This window comes from Felis catus, chromosome E3 (assembly GCF_018350175.1).
Source record: "Felis catus isolate Fca126 chromosome E3, F.catus_Fca126_mat1.0, whole genome shotgun sequence".
Taxonomy (NCBI): Eukaryota; Metazoa; Chordata; class Mammalia; order Carnivora; family Felidae; genus Felis; species Felis catus.
Genome location: NC_058383.1, coordinates 19,576,074 through 19,594,429, shown reverse-complemented (window position 1 = coordinate 19,594,429; position 18,356 = coordinate 19,576,074). Strand labels below are relative to the sequence as shown.

The 18,356-nt window shown below is 50.5% G+C and overlaps 1 protein-coding gene across 4 annotated transcripts in view; it reads left to right on the top strand.

Annotated features, from left to right (window-relative positions):
- The window catches only part of IL21R (interleukin 21 receptor), a 34,164-nt gene that overhangs the window by 10,499 nt on the left and 5,309 nt on the right, over nucleotides 1–18,356 (top strand). For 3 of the 4 annotated variants that reach the window (XM_045047733.1, XM_045047732.1, XM_003998751.5), the window contains 4 exons: nucleotides 10,756–10,820; nucleotides 13,637–13,739; nucleotides 15,881–16,080; nucleotides 17,869–18,014. In XM_045047733.1, the coding sequence (XP_044903668.1) occupies nucleotides 10,772–10,820; nucleotides 13,637–13,739; nucleotides 15,881–16,080; nucleotides 17,869–18,014 (498 nt within the window). In that variant the 5' untranslated portion in view covers nucleotides 10,756–10,771. Of the gene's footprint in view, nucleotides 1–10,755; nucleotides 10,821–13,636; nucleotides 13,740–15,853; nucleotides 16,081–17,868; nucleotides 18,015–18,356 lie in introns of those variants that run through there. The other variant, XM_045047734.1, reaches the window with a different exon arrangement.

The window sequence follows — 18,356 nt, the reverse complement described above, 5'->3', positions numbered from 1 at the left end:
CTTCTGTTTCTGATTTTAGTTACTTGAGTCTTCTCTTTTGTTAGTCTAGCTAAAAGTTTGTCAATTTTGTTGATCTTTAGAAATACGGTAGATTTTTTCGGGGCACCTGGGTGGCGCAGTCGGTTAAGCGTCCGACTTCAGCCAGGTCACGATCTCGCGGTCCGGGAGTTCGAGCCCCGCGTCGGGCTCTGGGCTGATGGCTCGGAGCCTGGAGCCTGTTTCCGATTCTGTGTCTCCCTCTCTCTCTGCCCCTCCCCCGTTCATGCTCTGTCTCTCTCTGTCCCAAAAATAAATAAATGTTGAAAAAAAAATTAAAAAAAAAAAAAAAGAAATACAGTAGATTTTTTTAATATTGTTCTCATATCCAGTATCCTTGTTCAATGATTATTATTCTAATAGTTTGTGAAGTATCTGGACTTTTCTAGGTGCTCAGTCCTTATATCATTTTACTCTTTGTAGTTTTCTGACCTTTATACATTTATTTATTTTTCTTGCCTTACTGCATTGACTGGGGCCTCCAGGATAAGACATTCGTCTTTTTCCTGCCCTCAAGTATATCATGTTCAGTATTTGACCATTACACATGATGTTGGTTGTGTATATTATGCACACACGCATGTCTGTGCGCTCCTTATCAGATCAAAGAAGATTCCTTCTATTCCTGGTTTTTTGAGAGTGTTTTAAAAAATCACGAATGGGTGTTACAACTTTTTAAATGTGTTTTCTGGACCTGTTGAATTATGATACACATTTTCTTTTTTATTTTCCTAATGTGATGACATAGATTACTGACTTTCAAATGTCAACCTAACCTTGTATTCCTGAAATAAACCTCACGTGATAATGATGTGTATCACATATACACATGTACACATTTTGTGTATATCGTTACCTTGGATTTGTTAATATTTTGTCTGTATATTTATGAGAACGATTGACCTATAATTTTACTTTCTTTTTTTTATTAAAAAAATTTTTTTAACATACATTTATTTATTTATTTATTTATTTATTTTAAATTTTTTTTTTAACGTTTATTTATTTTTTGAGACAGAGAGAGACAAAGCATGAAGGGGGGAGGGTCAGAGAGAGGGAGACACAGAATCTGAAACAGGCTCCAGGCTCTGAGCTGTCAGCACAGAGCCCGATGCGGGGCTCGAACCCACGGACCGCGAGATCATGACCTGAGCCGAAGTCGGCCGCTTAACCAACTGAGCCACCCAGGCGCCCCAACATTTATTTATTTTTGAGAGACAGAGAGAGACAGCATGAGCAGGGGAGGGGCAGAGAGAGAGAGGGGGAGACACAGAATCCAACGCAGGCTCCAGGCTCCGAGCTGTCAGCACAGAGCCCGACGCGGGGCTCAAACTCACAAACTGCGAGATCATGACCTGAGCCGAAGTCGGTCGCCTAACTGGCTGAGCCACCCAGCCGCCCCAAATTTTACTTTCTTTTAATGTCAAGGTGTTAAATTTTATTTCTATTATTTATTTTTTATTTTGGAGAGAGAGAGCGAGAAGGAGCACAAGCAGGGGAGAGGGGCAGAAGGAGAGAGAGGGAGTCTTAAGCAGGCTCCAAGCTCACTGGGGAGCCCAACATGGGGCTCAATCCCATGACCCTGGGATCATGACCTGAGCTAAAATCAAGAGTCAGATGCTCAACTGACTGAGCCACCAAGGTGCCCCTTAATGTCAAGTTTGGATACAAAGTTGTGTCTTTCATTCTAGGGTTAGTTCACTTACATTTGATGAAAGTACTGACGTGTTTGGGATTAAATCTATTCGTTTTCCTTTTGTCTATCTATTCTTTATTCCTTTTTTCTTCTTTGTTTCCTTTTTTGGAAGAATAAAATTTAAAACATTAGTATTATATGTTTCTTTTCTATTTTCTTTCATAATTTTTTAGGGCTTATCTTAGAGATTACAATATGCATATTTGATTTTTTTTTTTTTTTGAGTCTACTTTGTGTTGGTCCTTTTATCATTTCCCAGACAATACAGTAACCTTTAACTTTATTCACTCCCCACCTTTGGGGCATCATGGTAATGTGTTTTAATTCTGCATAAGTTTAACCTTCCTAAGACCTTATCAGCCTATCAGTGACAAGTTAGGGTCTATTAGTGACAAATTCCCTCAGGTGTTTTGCTTTGGTTTGCTTTGAAAAATATCTTTATTTTTAAAGATTCACGTTTTTTAAAAATCGCAATTAAGATCTAATTCACGGATTTATTTATTCACTTTTTAACAGTGTACGATTAAGCGGCTGTTAGTACATTCACCAAGTTGTACGACCATCAGCCCTGCTAACTGCACAATATTTTCATCACCCAAAGGAAAAAAAAAAAAAGCCATACCCATTAGCCATCATCCGCCATTCCCTCTCCTTCCAAAGCTCCAGCCCCCGGCAACCACTAATCTCTTTCCTGGCTCTATGAATCTGCCTGTTCTAGAAATGTCATGTAAATGGAGTCATACAGTATGTGGCTTTTTGTGCCCGGTTTCTTTAGCTCAGGATCAATTTTCAAGATGCATCTGTGTTGAGGCATGTATTACTACTTTATTCATCTTTTTGGCTGGATAATATTCTGTTCTATGGATATTCTATGCTTTGTCCATTCAACTGATGGACATTGGGGCTGCTTCAAGTTTGGGACTGTTATGAATACTGCTGTTGTGAATATTCAGGTACGGAGGGTTTTTTTAATGGGCGTATGTTTTCAATTCTTTTTACTCTGTACCTAGAAGTCAGTTTACTTTGCTATGTGGTAACCCCATATGAACTTTTTGAGAAACTTTTAAACTGCTTTCTATGGCAAATGTACCGTTTTTTAAAAATCTTTTTAACGTTTATTTATTTTTTGAGAGAGAGAGACAGAGACAGAGACAGAGACAGAGAGCAAGCAGGGGAGGGGCAGAGAGAGACGGAGACACAGAATCGGAAGCAGGCTCCGGGCTCTGAGCTGTCAGCACAGAGCCCGACGTGGGGCTCGAACTCACGAACTGTGAGATCAGGACCTGAACTGAAGTCGGACACCCAGCTGACTGAGCTACCTAGGCGTCCCAGCAGATGTATCATTTTACAATCCCATGAGCAATGTATAAGGATTCCAAAACGCTACATCTTTTTCCCCCCACTTTTAATTTTTCTATTTTTAAAATCGCCATCTAGTGGGTGTTATTTGAGTTTCCCTAATGACTAATGATGATGAGCATCTTCTCATATGTTCATTGCTCATGAGTATAACTTCTTTGGAGAAATGTCCGTTCAAATATTTTGTACAATTTAAAATTGTGTTATCTTTTAGATCTTGAGTTGTAAGAACCCTTTAAATATCCTGATACTAGAGCCCTAACAATATATAATTTAAAAATATTTTTTCTCAGGGGCGCCTGGGTGGCTCAGTCAGTTAAACGTCCAACCCTTGGCTCAGGTCATGATCTCATGGTTTGTGAGTTCAAGCCCCACGTCGGGCTTTTTGCTGACAGTGGGGAGCCTGCCTGGGATTCTTGCTCTCCCCGCTCTCTCTGCCCCTCCCCCACTCCCTCTCTCTGTGTCTCTCTCTCAAAAATAAAGAAACTGTAAAAAAAATAAATAAACATAAACAAAATCCAATTTTTTTTCTCATTTTGTATATTGCCTTTTCACTTTCTTGCTGGTGTCTTTTGATGCATAAAAGTTTTCACTTTTGAAGTAGTCCAATGTATCTATTTTTTCTTTGATGCTTGTGCTTTCGGGGTCATAGCTAAGAAACTACTGTGTGATCAAGGTCACCAAGAGTTCCACCCGTGTTCTATTTTTAAAGTTTAATAGTTCTCCCTCTTACAGCGCGGTCTTCAATCCATTTTGAGTTAGCTTTTGTATATGGTATGAGATGGGAGTCCAATTTCACGCTACTGCATGTGGATGTCCCATTGTCCCAGCACTGTTGGTTTCAAAGGCTATTTCCCCCCCAGCAAATTGTCTTGGTACCCTTGTCAAATATCACTTGAACACAAACGTGTAAGTTTCTCCCTGGACTTTGAATTCGATTCCATTGATCTATATACAGGTTAATATCATACTCTGTTGATTGGTGTAGTCTTGTAGTAGGCTTTGAAATAGAGAAGTCTGAGTCCCTCAATTTTGTTGTTCTGTTTCAAGATTATTGTGTCTATGCTGGCCCTCCGTGTCTCCATATGAATTTTAAGATCAGCTTTTTAACTTCTGCAAAAGAACCAGCTGGGCTTTTTATAGGGATAACTTTAAATCCATTGGTCGTTTGGAGAAGTCATCTTAACAATACTGAGTCTTCCAATGCATGAACGTGGGATAGCCTTCCATTTATTTGAGTCTTCTATCATTCTTTCAACAATGTTTAGTAGTTTTCGGTGTGTAAGTCTTGCACTTTTGTTAAATTTCTATTTCATTCTTTTTGATATTATTGTAAGTGAAATAAATTACTTTCTTTTTTTTTAAATGCATATTTAGTGTTGAAAGAGAGAGAGACAGAACAGGGGAGGGGCAGAGAGAGAGGGAGACACAGAATCCAAAGCAGGCTCCAGGCTCCGACGTGTCAGTACTGAGCCCGACCCAGGGCTCGAACTCGCGAAACACGAGATCGTGACCTGAGCCAAAGTCCAGCGCTTAACCAACTGAGCCACCCAGGAGCCCTGAAGTTACTTTCTTCATCACACATTCAGATTGTTCATTCCTGTGGTACAAAGATACAATTGGTTTTTCATCTTGTATCCTGCAACCCTGCTAAACTTATTAGCCCTAATAGTTTTTGTTTGTTTGTTTTGTTTCACTTTGGCTTTTTGGTGTGGATTCTTCAGAACGTATATACAAGATCATGTCATCTGCAAACAGAAATGCTTTACTTCTTCTTTTCCAATCAGGATGACTTTTATTTCTTTCTCTTGACTGGTTGTCTTGGCTAGAACTTCCCATACGATGTTTAATAGAAATCATGAGAGTGGACATCTTGGTCTCGTTTCTGATCTTACGGGAAAAGCTTTCAGTTTTTCACCATTAAGTATAATGTTCACTGTGGGATTTTAGTAGATCTTTTTTTTTTTTTTTCATATTGAGCTTGCCTTATTTTTGCGAAGGATTTTCTTTTATATAAAATTCTAAGTTGGCTTTAATATGTATTAACATTTTAAATAGTTTTCTTATAATGTGGGTAGAGTGTGGGTTTTGTTTGTTTGTTTGTTTGATCGTTTTTGTATTTGTCCTTCGAGGTTTGTAAGACTTTTCAAATCTTTGGATTAATGTCTTTTTCTACTTTTGAAAAATTCTTAACCAACGTCTCTATTATTGCTTCCGACTTGTTCTGTCTCCTCTATGTTCTAAATCCATGTACGTGGGACCTTTCCGCAATGGATATGTCTCTTTTGCTCTTTCCTATATTCTTTAAAAAAATTTTTTTTTAACGTTTATTTATTTTTGAGACACAGAGAGACAGAGCATGAACAGGGGTGGGGCAGAGAGAGAGGGAGACACAGAATCGGAAACAGGCTCCAGGCTCTGAGCCATCAGCCCAGAGCCCGATGCGGGGCTCGAACTCACAGACCGCGAGATCGTGACCTGGCTGAAGTCGGACGCTTAACCGACTGCGCCACCCAGGCGCCCCTCTTTTCTGTATTCTTAAACATTCTTTTTCTTTGCATGCTTCAGTCTGAGTGCTTTCCATTCCAGCTCACCAATCCTCTCTTCTAATGTTACTAATCTGTTGCTAAATTCATGCAATTCTTATAAATTTCGATTAATTGAATTTTCTTAGTGCTGGGGCTTCTACTTTTAAATAGGTTCTAGATTTCTGGTGGAATTCCTGAACATCCTCATCTGGGTTCTTTTAAATCGTGTTAGATAATGCCACTTTCTGAATCGCCCATGTGTCCGTTTCTGTTTTCCTCTTGGTTTTTGGTCATTTGGTACTGTTTCCTGGTCTGCCTTGTCAATTTAATTGAATGCTGGACATTGTGCATGAAAAATATAGAGGCTCTGAGTGAAGCTAACTTTTTCCACATAGGTCCTAACTTTCTCCTAGCAGACAGGCAGGTCATTTGGATGCAGTCACAGCTCAACGGGTCCTGACTTTTCCTTATTCCCAAAGTATACCCTTTCCCGAATAACTGGGTATTTACCAGGTCCCATCTTCCTTGTCAGGCCCTGAACTCCAAGACTTCCCTCAGCCTTGTGAAATTGTCAAAATCTCTTCTTCGGTTTTCAGCCTCCTGCCAGATTCTCTCTGCTGCTGGGTCATTTGCAATGACTTGGCAAATGATTTGAGGGGAAATTGCGTGCAGGATTCCAATGCATTTTTTTTGCTCTCTCTCTGGGACCCCGGCCTCTCAACTACTCTCTAACTTGGTCGCTCTCTCTCGTGTCTTCTCACGTTTTTTTTCTTGCTTAGTAGCTGTTCTCGACTGTAGGGCTTCCGTCTGATAACAGCTACTCCACCGTAGCCAGAAATGGAAGTCCCCCTTCACGTTTTATTTTTGCAAATACGAGATTAACTGACATGTGACCTTTGATGAAACAGTTCGGTCGTACAAAAAGGTGTATCAGATAATAGAGTCAACACCCAATGGGAGCTTTGCTCGGTTTCACCAAACTGTTGACACATTTGGATACCACCGCCCCCCCATCCCATCCCCTCCTTTACTATTCAGAGTTTGATGTTTTTTTTTTATCGTCCCCTTGAATTTCCTTATACGGCCAGGACACAGGTATGTTCACCTCAACGATAGAGAGAGCGCTGTTTTACACAGTGTTTTTGCGACAGAGATGGTCTTACATGCATTTCTGCTTATTTTATTTTATCTCCATCGTGCATTTTGTGGGGGTCACTTGCTTTGTTGGTGCGGAGCTACGATTCATTTTCACACGGAGCGATCACACCGCGACTCATCTTTCCATTCTCTCGCGGAAGGGTATCCACACTATTTCCCAGACGCGAATGGCCGTCAATAGGTGTTTCCATGACACCGTGTCCTCAGCGCCCCGCGATGTTGTCAGACTTTGAATTGTCACCAACCTAGTAAAATTAAACGGCACGTCATTGTGGTTTTCATTTGCATGTCTTTCTTGACTGTGAGGTTAAGCACTTTCTGATCCCATGGCCCCTCCTTCTCCTGCTTCTGACTTCCGACCTCCAAGCTTCTCTACTTCCCTAGAATCTCCTGGAATTCGGCTTTTAGTCTGAACTACTACAACCCCTGAACTCCGAGCCTGGTGGATAAACACCCCTCCAGGGCTCCGGTCCATCCCCATCTTACAGATGAGAACACAGAGAATCAGAGGGGCCAGGAACTTGCCCAAGGACGCACAGCTGGGATCCGGGCGCCCTTCACTCCTCTGTAGGAGACCCCAGCGGTAGGCCCTTCCACAGGGGGTCCCACCGCAGGAAGGCGCCTAGGGGACCCTCTGCCCTTCGCTCAGAAAGCACACGGGAGGTTTGGTGTGCACCTGGGGAGAAAGTGCTGTTGTCCCCACGACTCAGCCTGAGCATGAAGACCCACCGAGGGGCAGATTCTGGCGCAGGGAGAGCGCGATGGGACCGGGGAGGAGGCCTTTACCATTCTGGGCTGTTGTTTCCCAAATGGAGGGGCTGATTTTAGGTGTGAAATATCCCTGCACCCCCGAATGAAAGGGTTAGGCCTTTTTCAGTCTTCTTTTGGTCCTCTGATCCGGGAAGTGGCGAGAATCTCAGTTTGGCGCTATGTGGCCCTCGACACCCCTCTGATGCTCTTGAATCCTCCTTTTTGATGGACGCGGGCGGGATTGCCCCACTTGCACGTGTCAGGCGGGAGATGGCATCTCACTCAAATTCAGTTGCTCCCTTTTGTTTCCCTTGCGTTTAGTTGTACAGCCGAGCAACCGTTTTGTTTCAGAAACACCAACAGAACATCTACAAATACGTTGGGCACTGTTCCCGAGGCTTTACAAACACTGAGTAACGTACTTCTCCCAGGGCCCCTCCGAGGTGGGTACGGTTAGGATTGTCTCCATTTCACTGATGAGGACTCTGCGGCCCGGGAAGTTTCCCTGAGGTCACACCGCCTATAAACGGCAGTGCTGGGGTCTGAGCTGAGGCAGGCTGGCCCTGAGCCTGTGTTTTAACCACCGCGGTGACACGGTCTCTCCATTTCATACGAGTTACCTGTTGATTGCAGGGATTCATTTCCTTTCGGGACGTGTTTATTGGAGCCAGAAATGGAAGGCAAGGTAAAGATCATTAGCAAGTAGATAATAGCACCCGTGAAAACCTTGAAGGCAGTTAAGTGGCAGGCGTTCTGGAACATTCCAAGGAGGCTTCACGGATACAAAGGTAGAGGAAGGGGGCCACGAAGACTGAGTTTAGAGGGTCGGGAGGGGGAAAGGTGTTTGAGGAGAAGACTCAGCACACGAATTTGCCTCATGCAAAGGCAGAGAGGCATGATGGGGCCTCAGGGCTAAGGGGGTGCTGAGTAATTCACAGAAGCTGGCCAGTAATTGCAAGAACCCAACACCTTTGTATAGCATTTTACACTCCACGGAGCACTGTCACATCTGTTTTCCACTGACCCGAACTGCCAGGTGCAGTGGGCATGATTGTCCCCCTTTTAGAGATGATAACCGAGGTCAGAGAGAAGAAACACCAGAGATAAGCTGTTATTTGCTCTGAGAGACGCGGGCTTCAGATTCTGGGCCCCTTGCTCTATTCCACTGTATCCAGGTATCTTTGGGGGCAAGCAAGAGAGATACAATTCAACGTGGTTGAGCCAAATAGGGTGTGTTTTTTCTCCAGCTTGTATAAATGAAAAGGCCAGAGGTGGACATCAGATATGGCTGGATCCAGGTCCTCAAATAATGCCATGGGGACTCTAGATTTGTATTTCTCAGCTTTTGAGAAAGTTTCAGGCAGGCTGTCCTTAAGAGGTGATAAAGATTACCAGCTTCCAGGGGCCCCCGGGTGGCTCAGTCGGTTGAGCGTCCGGCTTCGGCTCGGGTCATGATCTCGGGGTCCGTGGGTTCGAGCCCCGCGTCAGGCTCTGCGCTGACAGCTCGGAGCCTGGAGTCCGCTTCATGTTATGCGTCCCCCGCTCTCTCTGCCCCACTCCTGCTTGTGCTCTGTCTCTCTCTGTCTTTCAAAAAAAAAAAAAAATTAAAAAAAAAAAAAAAGATTACCAGCTTCCAGCAGGCTGGTAAAAACTGAAAAGTTTTTGTCTTCAACACTATTTTATCCGGTTCTATCTTCACGTACGTACAACAGCCAGCGCTCAGCAGCCAACGTTATTTTATTTTCATAGCTATGCTATTTATTTTAAGGTGTGTGAGGAAAAAACACAAGGGCTCTGGATATTATCACTTAGGATGAGTCTGGAGTTAGATTTTTTAAAAAAAATTTATGTATTATTGAGTTTCAAGAGACAAAGAGAGCAGGAGAAGGGCAGAGAGAAAGAGAGGGAGAGAATCCCAAGCTGGCCCTGTGCTGCCAGGGCAGAGCCCAATGCGGGGCTCAAACCCATGAACCATGAGATCACCACCTGAGCTGAAACCAAGAGTCAGATGCTTAACCGACTGAGCCACCCACGCGCCCTGCTGGAGTTAGATTTTTTTAAGGGAGCTCATTTATAGAAAACATTAAATAAATGATAGTACACACGACCTACAAATATGGCCCACATTTTGAAAGTGAGAAATTTAGGGACCTCTTGGCTAGAGCATTCCGGGGTCCCTCTACTTCGAATGCTCTAAAGTCTGTATGAGTCACAGCTGTGTGTTGGGTGTTTATGTGTCAGGGGCCACGTCCGGGGCTGTCTGCAAAATGCTGTTTTGAACTCTCACAAGAATCTGGGAAGCAGGCTTTACCGTCTCTCTAGGGCTCAGAGAGGGGAAGTGACCAGCCCAGAGCAACGCAGCTGGTGATCCCAACCTCTCAGTGCGCTTAGCCACTGCCTGCTTGGTGACTCGTTAGGGAGCTCAGAGGGAGCTCTTAGTGGGGCCAGAGTAGGGTGGGGGGCAACCCAGGATGGCGGGGGGAGGGGGTGTCTTCCCAATGCGGGCTCAGGGATCGTGTCTGGAAGAAGCCGCGTGTATAGCTCAGCCCCTGCGTGGGTCATCCCTCTAGGCTCCCGTTCCAGCTACAATCCTGACCCCAGGGGCCAGTGTGGATGGGGCTCCCGGGCCTGGGCAGGTGAACCCCGGGGCCTCTGGCTGGCACCTGCTTAAGCAGACACAGAGCTGGGATGCAGCAGGCAAAGTGCCCGCAAGAGGCCTGCAGTGCCAGCCTGGTGGGTCGCTCCTCCCGGGCAGGTCCGTGCTGTTCTCCAAAGAGGCCTCTCCTCCGTCTCGTCCGGGTCCCGGAGTCAGGGTGTGGGTCCTCCGGGGGGTCCGGCCTGGGTTCCCCGCAAGCTTCCTAGCGTACTCACTAACCTGGGCTCTGTGACCGACGCGGCAGTCTCGTTCCGGGCTCACCTTATCCTTGGAATCCAGGAGGGCTCTCCTTCGTGGGCTAACCCTTGGATCTGCTATTCAGTAGGGAGCCCGTCTGTCCGGCCAACTAGCATCCACACGGGTGCTTCGTGGAGAATAGGACTCAAGATCTCTGCTTGTCAAATACCAGTGTCCCCTCCCCTGGGAGCGTCCACGGGCTCCTCAAACTCTGGCTTCTCCAAGAATCCGAGGCAAGGCTTCCAAGGGAGGGAAAGGACCAGAGACAGGGAGGCTGTTCGGGGTCCCTGGGTCCCCAGGCCTGGGCCCGCCCTCTCACTGTGCGTCTCTTCCAGGATCCCGAGAGCCAGCATGCTGTGTGGCTGGGCGGCCCCTCTGTTCCTGCTGATGCTCCAGGGTGGTGAGTAGGGGCGCCCCCAGGTCTGCGGGTGGGGAGGACCGGGCCGGCCTGTGGGACCCGGGGAATGGCTGGAAGCTCCGGGGCAGGGGCTGTGGTGTCTGCCCGCTTGGGCTGGACCAGCCCACTCTGTCAAGCTGAACCCGCGCAACCGCAGGGCTCTGTTAGCCGGGAGGGGTTGGTGCTGAGTCCCGCGGGCGGCCCGGCTTCTGCAGCAAACAGCTGGGGTCTTCGGGTCCCCCTGAGGGGGTAAGAGACTCCTTCGTCTCTGCAGCTGCCACTCCTCGGAGTGAGGAAGTCCTGCCTTTGGGCTAACCTCCTTTTGTCTTGATGGACTGGCTCTCCTGAGAGATGTTTTTCAACAACCGCAGGATCCTCAGCAGGCACGGATGGTCCCCAGTTGGGGGGGAGGAGGGGAGGTGGAGACCAAAGTAGCCAAACCCTGGAAGGCGCCCCAGGGGACTAGAGGACGCTGCAGTTCGGAGGGAGAGAAGTCAGAGACCTGCGCTGGGAAAGGCCAGAGGTTAGACTTGGAGGCACGGCCGGGGCTGAGAGATCCAGGAAGCCTTCCCGGAGGAGGCGGGACGCGGCATCCAGGCTCAACAGCGGGGCTGGATTGGAAGCAGGGGTCCCTCGGCCGCTGCTCTGCTGACTCTGAGTTTCTCTCTGGTTTTGACCGAAAGACCCAGAGCTTCAAATAGTTTCTTCAGGAAACAGATGTCTGCCTCTTTTATTTTCCTCTTCTGAGTGACCAGCACCCGTGCTAGGTCACCCGCCAGGGGGCCACGCCCCGTGGGTGCAAATAATAATCCCTCCCTGCGTACTGGGTGCCGGGAATCACCTCACCGCCCCGTGCAGTCCGTGCTGCCCGGACATCCGGTTCTCACTTGAGGACACCAAGGCTCAGAGAGGTTGAGGGATAGGCCCAGAGCCACACAGCCAGGCTGCTGGAACCCTAAGTCTGTCTCATCCCCGTGGGCTTAGCCTCTTCGCTTTGCTGCTTTAACTGAGTGCCCCGGGCAGGCAGCGTGGTCTGTGCTGGTGGGATGCCACCCGCATACTCCCACACCCTCCACGGGGGCCAGTGTCCCCAGCTTACAATCAGGGACTCGGAGCAGTCATGAGTCACACGTCCACTTTTCCGGCCTCTCGCAGCCTCCTGCGCGCTTTGCTGACCCGGGGCAAGGGGTGGCCCGGGGGTTGGGCTACCGACCAGGCGACTGGGACCCTGAAAGCACATCCACGCTGGCTTCGTGGCTGCTGTCCCCTCCCCAGTGTCTCATGTTAAGTTTGGGACAAACTTTGTCCCCTGGTGACCTCGAGCCTGGCTGGGAATGGCAGCTCCCCTCCAAGTTCTGGAACCCTGAGGGAGAATAACTAGAGCATAAACAAGGAGTATATGAACGTGGCCAGCACGGTGGCTTCTGCGGCCCCGGGGTCTAGGCCCTGCCAAGATCAAGACAAAAGAGGTTTTCACCACCAAGTGTCGGCGCGGGGCCCCTGGGTTCCTCCCCGGGGGTGGGGGGATGCCTCCTCCTAGAGCTGGACTCCCCGCCACAACTCAGCGCCCTTGGTGATGGCCACACGGAGAATTGTGTTGAGGAGGATTCTGAGGGTCGCCCAGGGGAGAGAGTGCCGTGATCGATTAGTAATGTCTGCTGCGCCTGCGGATGTCAGCCGGTAGCTCAGATGAGAATTTCCTTTCCTGGGTGAGCGTCCCCGCGACCCAGACCCAGACCCGGACCCGGACCCAGAGTGGCTGGAGGTGTGGTCCGGTCTCAGAGCCTCCAGGTCTTCATCTATAAGATGGCAGGGGCAGCCGAAGAAGGGTTTTCTGGCAACAGCCTCCTTGGCTGCAGATCTGGCCTGAAGGGAGGCCCAGGAAGGGAATGTACCCACCACCCCCTTGGGCCTTCATTAGTGAAGGACAAATAGGAAAATAGCCACTAAGAATGAATCCGCTTAAAAAGGGGAACAAATTTCTGGTAAATAGCTGGGGGGTTGGGGGCGGGGGAAACAGGACTCTTGGCCCTTGATCTTACGAAACAAAACGAAGCTAAAGGTTATTAGATGTGTTGTCAAACATGTAGGTGCATTTAGGCTACAATTGCACCTACGCCTTTAGAATAAAGGGGAGCGATTCATGTCGGGGGTGGGAGAGCACGAAATCTCCCAACAAAACGGCCCACGTCACTCGGCGGAGGCAGCGGTGTGGCCAGAAGGATAATACGTTTTGGCCAAAGTTTTTGAAGGCTTCTTGGTTTGGGGGGGGATGTTTACTTACTCCTTTGACGCCCTTCCGGCCCCACGGAGGTCCGCGCCCTGTCCCGCACCAGCTGCTGTGAAACAGAGGGCTCCTCCTTGTTGGGGGCTTGGGGGCATTTTCCAGCTGTGTTCCCGGTGACCTCACAAATCCCTCTCGCAGGACCTGCGGATTCACCCCTGCGTCTGGGGAGTTCAGGATTTGCCACCGAGAAGGGGACTGGCCAGGAGGGACACAGAGCTGGTGGCTGGACACGGGGCTCAGGGGAGAGAGGGCTGAGGGGGGTGGGGGCCGCTTCGTTTGTCACGTTGCACATTCAGAGCGTCCTGTCTCCATAGCTCGCCTTGAAACTCGGGGGTCACACAAGGGACTCCTAGGTGGCAGGGACCCCCTTCCCCAAGCCCGCATCTCAGTGGCTCCTGGGTTGCCACATTCGTCCTGACCCCGGGATCCCCGCCTCCACTCGCCCTCCAGCCCTCGAGGGGGTGAAGGAGTGAGGCTCCACTCGACCTCCGGCCCGCCCCTCACCGCGGCCTCTCTCTTCCTAACCTTCCAGCCTGGGGCTGCCTAGACCTCGTCTGCTACACCGATTACTTCAAGACAGTCACCTGCACCCTAGAGACATGGACCGTCCACCCAGGCACGCTCACCCTTACCTGGTAAGTGGCCGGGCCTCGCCGGGCCTCACCGGCCCTGGGACTGCCTGGGTGGAGCGGGACCGCGGGAGACCACAGGCCGAGCTGGACCCACTGTGTGCCGGGCACGTGGCTTAGCAATTAAGATAACAGCCGCCACCTCCGGACGGTCCTGTCAGCAATGTCACCAGCAGCATGTGGTGTAGCCCCAAGAAAGACTGTGAGCCCGGAATCACCGTGCCGGTCTTAGGGACGGCCACACGGGGCCCACCGACGTGTCCGGAGCATGCCCTTGAGAGATGAACGGGGCAGTTCGGTCCAGCTCCAAAGGCCGTACTCTCTCGCCCACGGAAGCCCAATTGGAATTTGAGACCCGCGGATGACCAGACTCCCACGTGATTTTTTTTTTTTTTTTTTGAGCCCTCCGTGCCTCCCTGCTCTGTGCTTCCTGTGAATGATCCCCTCCTGTCCTCACAATTATTGCTCCCGTTTTACAAACGAGGACTCCGGGGTTCAGAGAGGTTGTGCAACTTGCCCAAGGTCGCACAGCCGGTGACTGGTGGAGCTGGGGTTGAAACGCAGGCCGCTTGATTCCAAAATCCGCGCGGCCCCCATCCGTCCGTATGGTGAAAGAAAAGCTCATTGACGACACTCGTTTAAGAATGGTGGGATTTATCCCTCTAAAGCAGGGATTTAGAGCCAAGGAGCAGGGGTGGGGTCAGTGGATAGAAAATTACCAATAGGACGAGGCCAGGGTAAGGGGGTTTCTGGCTAAGTGACCTAATAGGGTTCTTGCTGACGGCAGCTCGGGCTGGTCAGGTGTCGCCCAGGGGGATGGTGGGAAGTGAGGAGCCTCGTCAGACATCCAGGGCGGGGGGATTCTGGCTCACCTGACTTAGCAGGAGTCTTGTCATAATTAATGCTACACCCCTGCAGGCCCTGGGGGACTCGGCAGAGTGCAAGACCAATGGGGTCCCAGAAGCTCTGCAGTGTGGGAAGTATCTGGGGAGACAGACAATAATCACACAAACAACTGTCAGGCTGTTTTCTGATAACAATGAAAGGGAACGGGAACCTGGGCCACGGGGGTACAGAGCAAGTGACATGGGGGCAGGTGGTCAGGACAGGCCGCTCTGGATGAGGAAGCAGCCGGAGAGCTGGCGAAAGAGCATTCCAGGCAGAGGGCACTGCCCGTGCAAAGGCCCAGAGGGAGGGAGAGCCGCCGAGTTTGAGGAATAGTGAGGAAGTCAGCGTGGCCCGAGTAGAGTGAGTCAGTGTGAGCGAGAATAACAAGCAAAGAAGGTAAGAGGTAGGTAGAGGCCAGAGCAGACGTTTCTTTTTCTTTTTCTTTTTTTTTTTAAATTTTTTAACGTTTTTTTAAATTTATTTTTGAGACAGAGGGAGACAGAGCATGAACGGGGGAGGGGCAGAGAGAGAGGGAGACACAGAATCGGAAACAGGCTCCAGGCTCCGAGCCATCAGCCCAGAGCCCGACGCGGGGCTCGAACTCATGGACCGTGAGATCGTGACCTGAGCTGAAGTCGGCCGCTTAACCGACTGAGCCACCCAGGCGCCCCCAGAGCAGACGTTTCTATTCTAAGAAATATTTAGCAAAGAACAGAGTCCACACGTCCCTATTGGCCCTGAAGGGTGGTCATGTTCAGAGCCTGAAGGTGTAGGCAGGGAAACAAGTATCTGCCGAACTCCTATGCACACTTCAAGACCCATTGTTTATTGCCCAGTGGGAGTTAAAAAGCCAGAGCATTCTGCCCCCCCAGCCCCATTCTCCACAGCCTCCCTGGAAATTCACCCAGAGCAGGGGGTGAGGTTCATTTGGCCCTTAGCCTCCTTCCCGTAGGACAGTGATCCAGTTGATGGAATTGACAGGGACAGACTTAGGCTCAGTCTAGGCAAGCTGAGAGTTGCTGCCCTTTGTGAGATGGTGAGTTCCCGGTTCCTTGGAGGCATGCAAGCCAAGCCTGGAGACAGCCCATCGGGGATGCTGCAGGGGAAGGAATACCTTCCCTGGGAAAGTGTTGGTAGACCAGGTGACCCCCAGCCTCGCCTCAAATCCCGCCCAGCCCCAAGACTCGGGGCCTCCGCCCTGGCCCTGTGCACTGAGCCCCGCTGGCTTCCAGCCATGATCGGCTGCTCTGTCCTTGAAGGCAAGACCTATACGGAGAACTAGTGGACGAGGTCACCTCCTGCAGCCTCCGCCGGTCCACCCACAATGCCACACACACAGAGTACACGTGCCACATGGATGTGTTCCACTTCATGGCCGACGACATTTTCAGTGTCAACATGACAGATCAGTCCGGCAATCGCTCCCAGGAGTGTGGCAGCTTTGTCCTGGCTAAGAGCAGTGAGTATCCCTCGGGACCCGGAGCACAGGTCCCCCTGCCCCCCGGGCCGGCCCTCCCCCATCATCGAAACCAACCTGTCCTGTGTCCTTATTGCCCTTAGAGTTTGTTCTGCAGATGTGAAGTCGTGTTGGGTTGATAACCAGGTTTGGGCCTTAACCAGAGAGAGGCAGCAGAGGCACGAAATGGGCCTGGCCCGGGGCCCAGGACCTGCCTGTAGGTGACCTTGGACTTGTTCACTCTTTGTAGAATGAGGGCCCTTTAAATCCCAACTCTCTGGGATTCTGCCCCCATCATGAGGCGAGCGGGGGAGACTGTCACAAGGGAAAAACTTCCCTGAGATTTCTCCCATTTATGGGGCCCAGAATTTCCCTCCACCCTGGAGGAAGGGAGGGACCCTGGTGGAAACCGTTGTTTCTATGGGTCCAGAGCCAGGGTGGGGCGGAGAAGGGCATAGGAAGCAGCTGTGTGCGTGTGCGTGTGTGTGTGCGTGCGCGTGTACCCAAAGTGGAGGGTCCAGGGAGCGAGCGAGAGCCCCGTGCCCAGAGGCGTGCAGACAGACCGCCAAGAGGGACCTGCCCTTGGGAAGGCTCAGCCCCTGAGGTCTGGGAGTTACTGTCCCCAGATTCCCGGTGGTGGGACAAGAAGATAAGAGGCCATCGTCATTCACACTCTGGGGGTCCATGTTTGCACCACTTGGCACACAGCGGGTGAGCAAAGCTTCACACGTATCCAGACGCACCCACACTTGTACACGTGCACACACACACACTCATAAGTACACCCTCAAATGCACAGATGTCCCCCCAACCCTGGCCTGGACAGCATGGACAGAGACACTGTCTCAGACACGTGCACATGCATGCACACGCGTGTACGTGCATGTCCACACACGCCCATACGGGCACGCACATGCTCATTGGGCCCTCTGCATCTCAGCGTGGCAAGCTCATGGAGCAGGGCCACCCTCCGGCCTCTGAGCGAGAGGCAGCAACCCACCTTTCTGGTTCCTTCCTGCGGCCCCTGCAAGTTTCATTTGTTGATCTACAAAGATTTCTCATGGGCACATCCTGCTCCTGCCCTGTCCTGGGAGCCGTGGGCGCGACACTGACCCCGGAGAGGACAACCTCTGCCCGACGCAGCTAAGATCCCGGAGAAGGGGCGGGTGGTGCCTCTGCTCCTGTACAGAAGTGATCGCTTTTGTCATTAGCATTAATTAATATTAACGATCGCACGTTAGCATCAATTAATATTAACGATGGCTCATTAGCATCGATGCTAATGGAGAATCTTTGGGCTTCTCAGGGAAGCTGGAGCTGAGAGCAAATGATGTCATCGTTTAGAACGGAAATGATGTCTAGGCACGGGTGCCTCTGGCTCACATGTTGCTTGGCAAGGTTTTGGATTAGTGGCTCCTTCAGGGCTTGAGAGAGCTTTTCCCCCGTCTGGGATTCCAGGTTGTCCATCTCTGGCCACCTGGTCTGCAGTCCTGCCCAGCCTGAGTGATGGCATCTCCTTTTTACACTGGGAGGGCCCTTTACATGGTCTCAGTCCCCAGACAGGCTTTGCCCACTCCTGTCACCCTCCTGCCCCTGCGGCTGCAGCCCCCGGCTAGTCTAAACCTCCCATTTTCCAGAGGAACAAACTGAGGCCCGGAGACAGGGGCTGTTTCCCCCAGAGTCACTTGGGGGGGGGGGGACACGGATCCCGACCTCACCATCGCCACCCGGGGTCAGGGAACTTCTTCCCGCCACCACACCCTCCTTATCTCTCTGGCTTTTTCCTTTAAGTCAAGCCGTCCCCCCCTTTCAATGTGACCGTGACCTTCTCGGAACATTATAACGTCTCCTGGGACTCCAATCACGATTCCTATCCTCTGAAGGGCAAGCTACAACATGAGCTGCGGTACAGGAGGCAGGGAGACCCCTGGGCGCTGGTGAGGCTCTCGGGGGACAGAGGGGAGGGGAGGCACAGGGCTGAGAAGCCTGGGTGCTGGCGGTGGGGAGGGGGCTCCTAGAGACGGCGTGCCAGAGAGGAAGGGGTTGGCATTTCCCCGGGCTCCACCTTGAGCCCGGTCACAGTAGAGGAAGTTTCAGAGATGGGCGCCATCCGGAACCTTCCCGCTGGGCTTAGAACGGCCACAATTGAAGAACGCTGGAAGTTTCAATAAGCGAGAACGTCCAGTGTTAGAGGGACCATTGTTTCCCAGCTGAAGGCTTCTGGAGGTGTCCTTGTTTAGAATGTTGGAGAGATCCCAAATGGCCCTCTCTTCAGAACC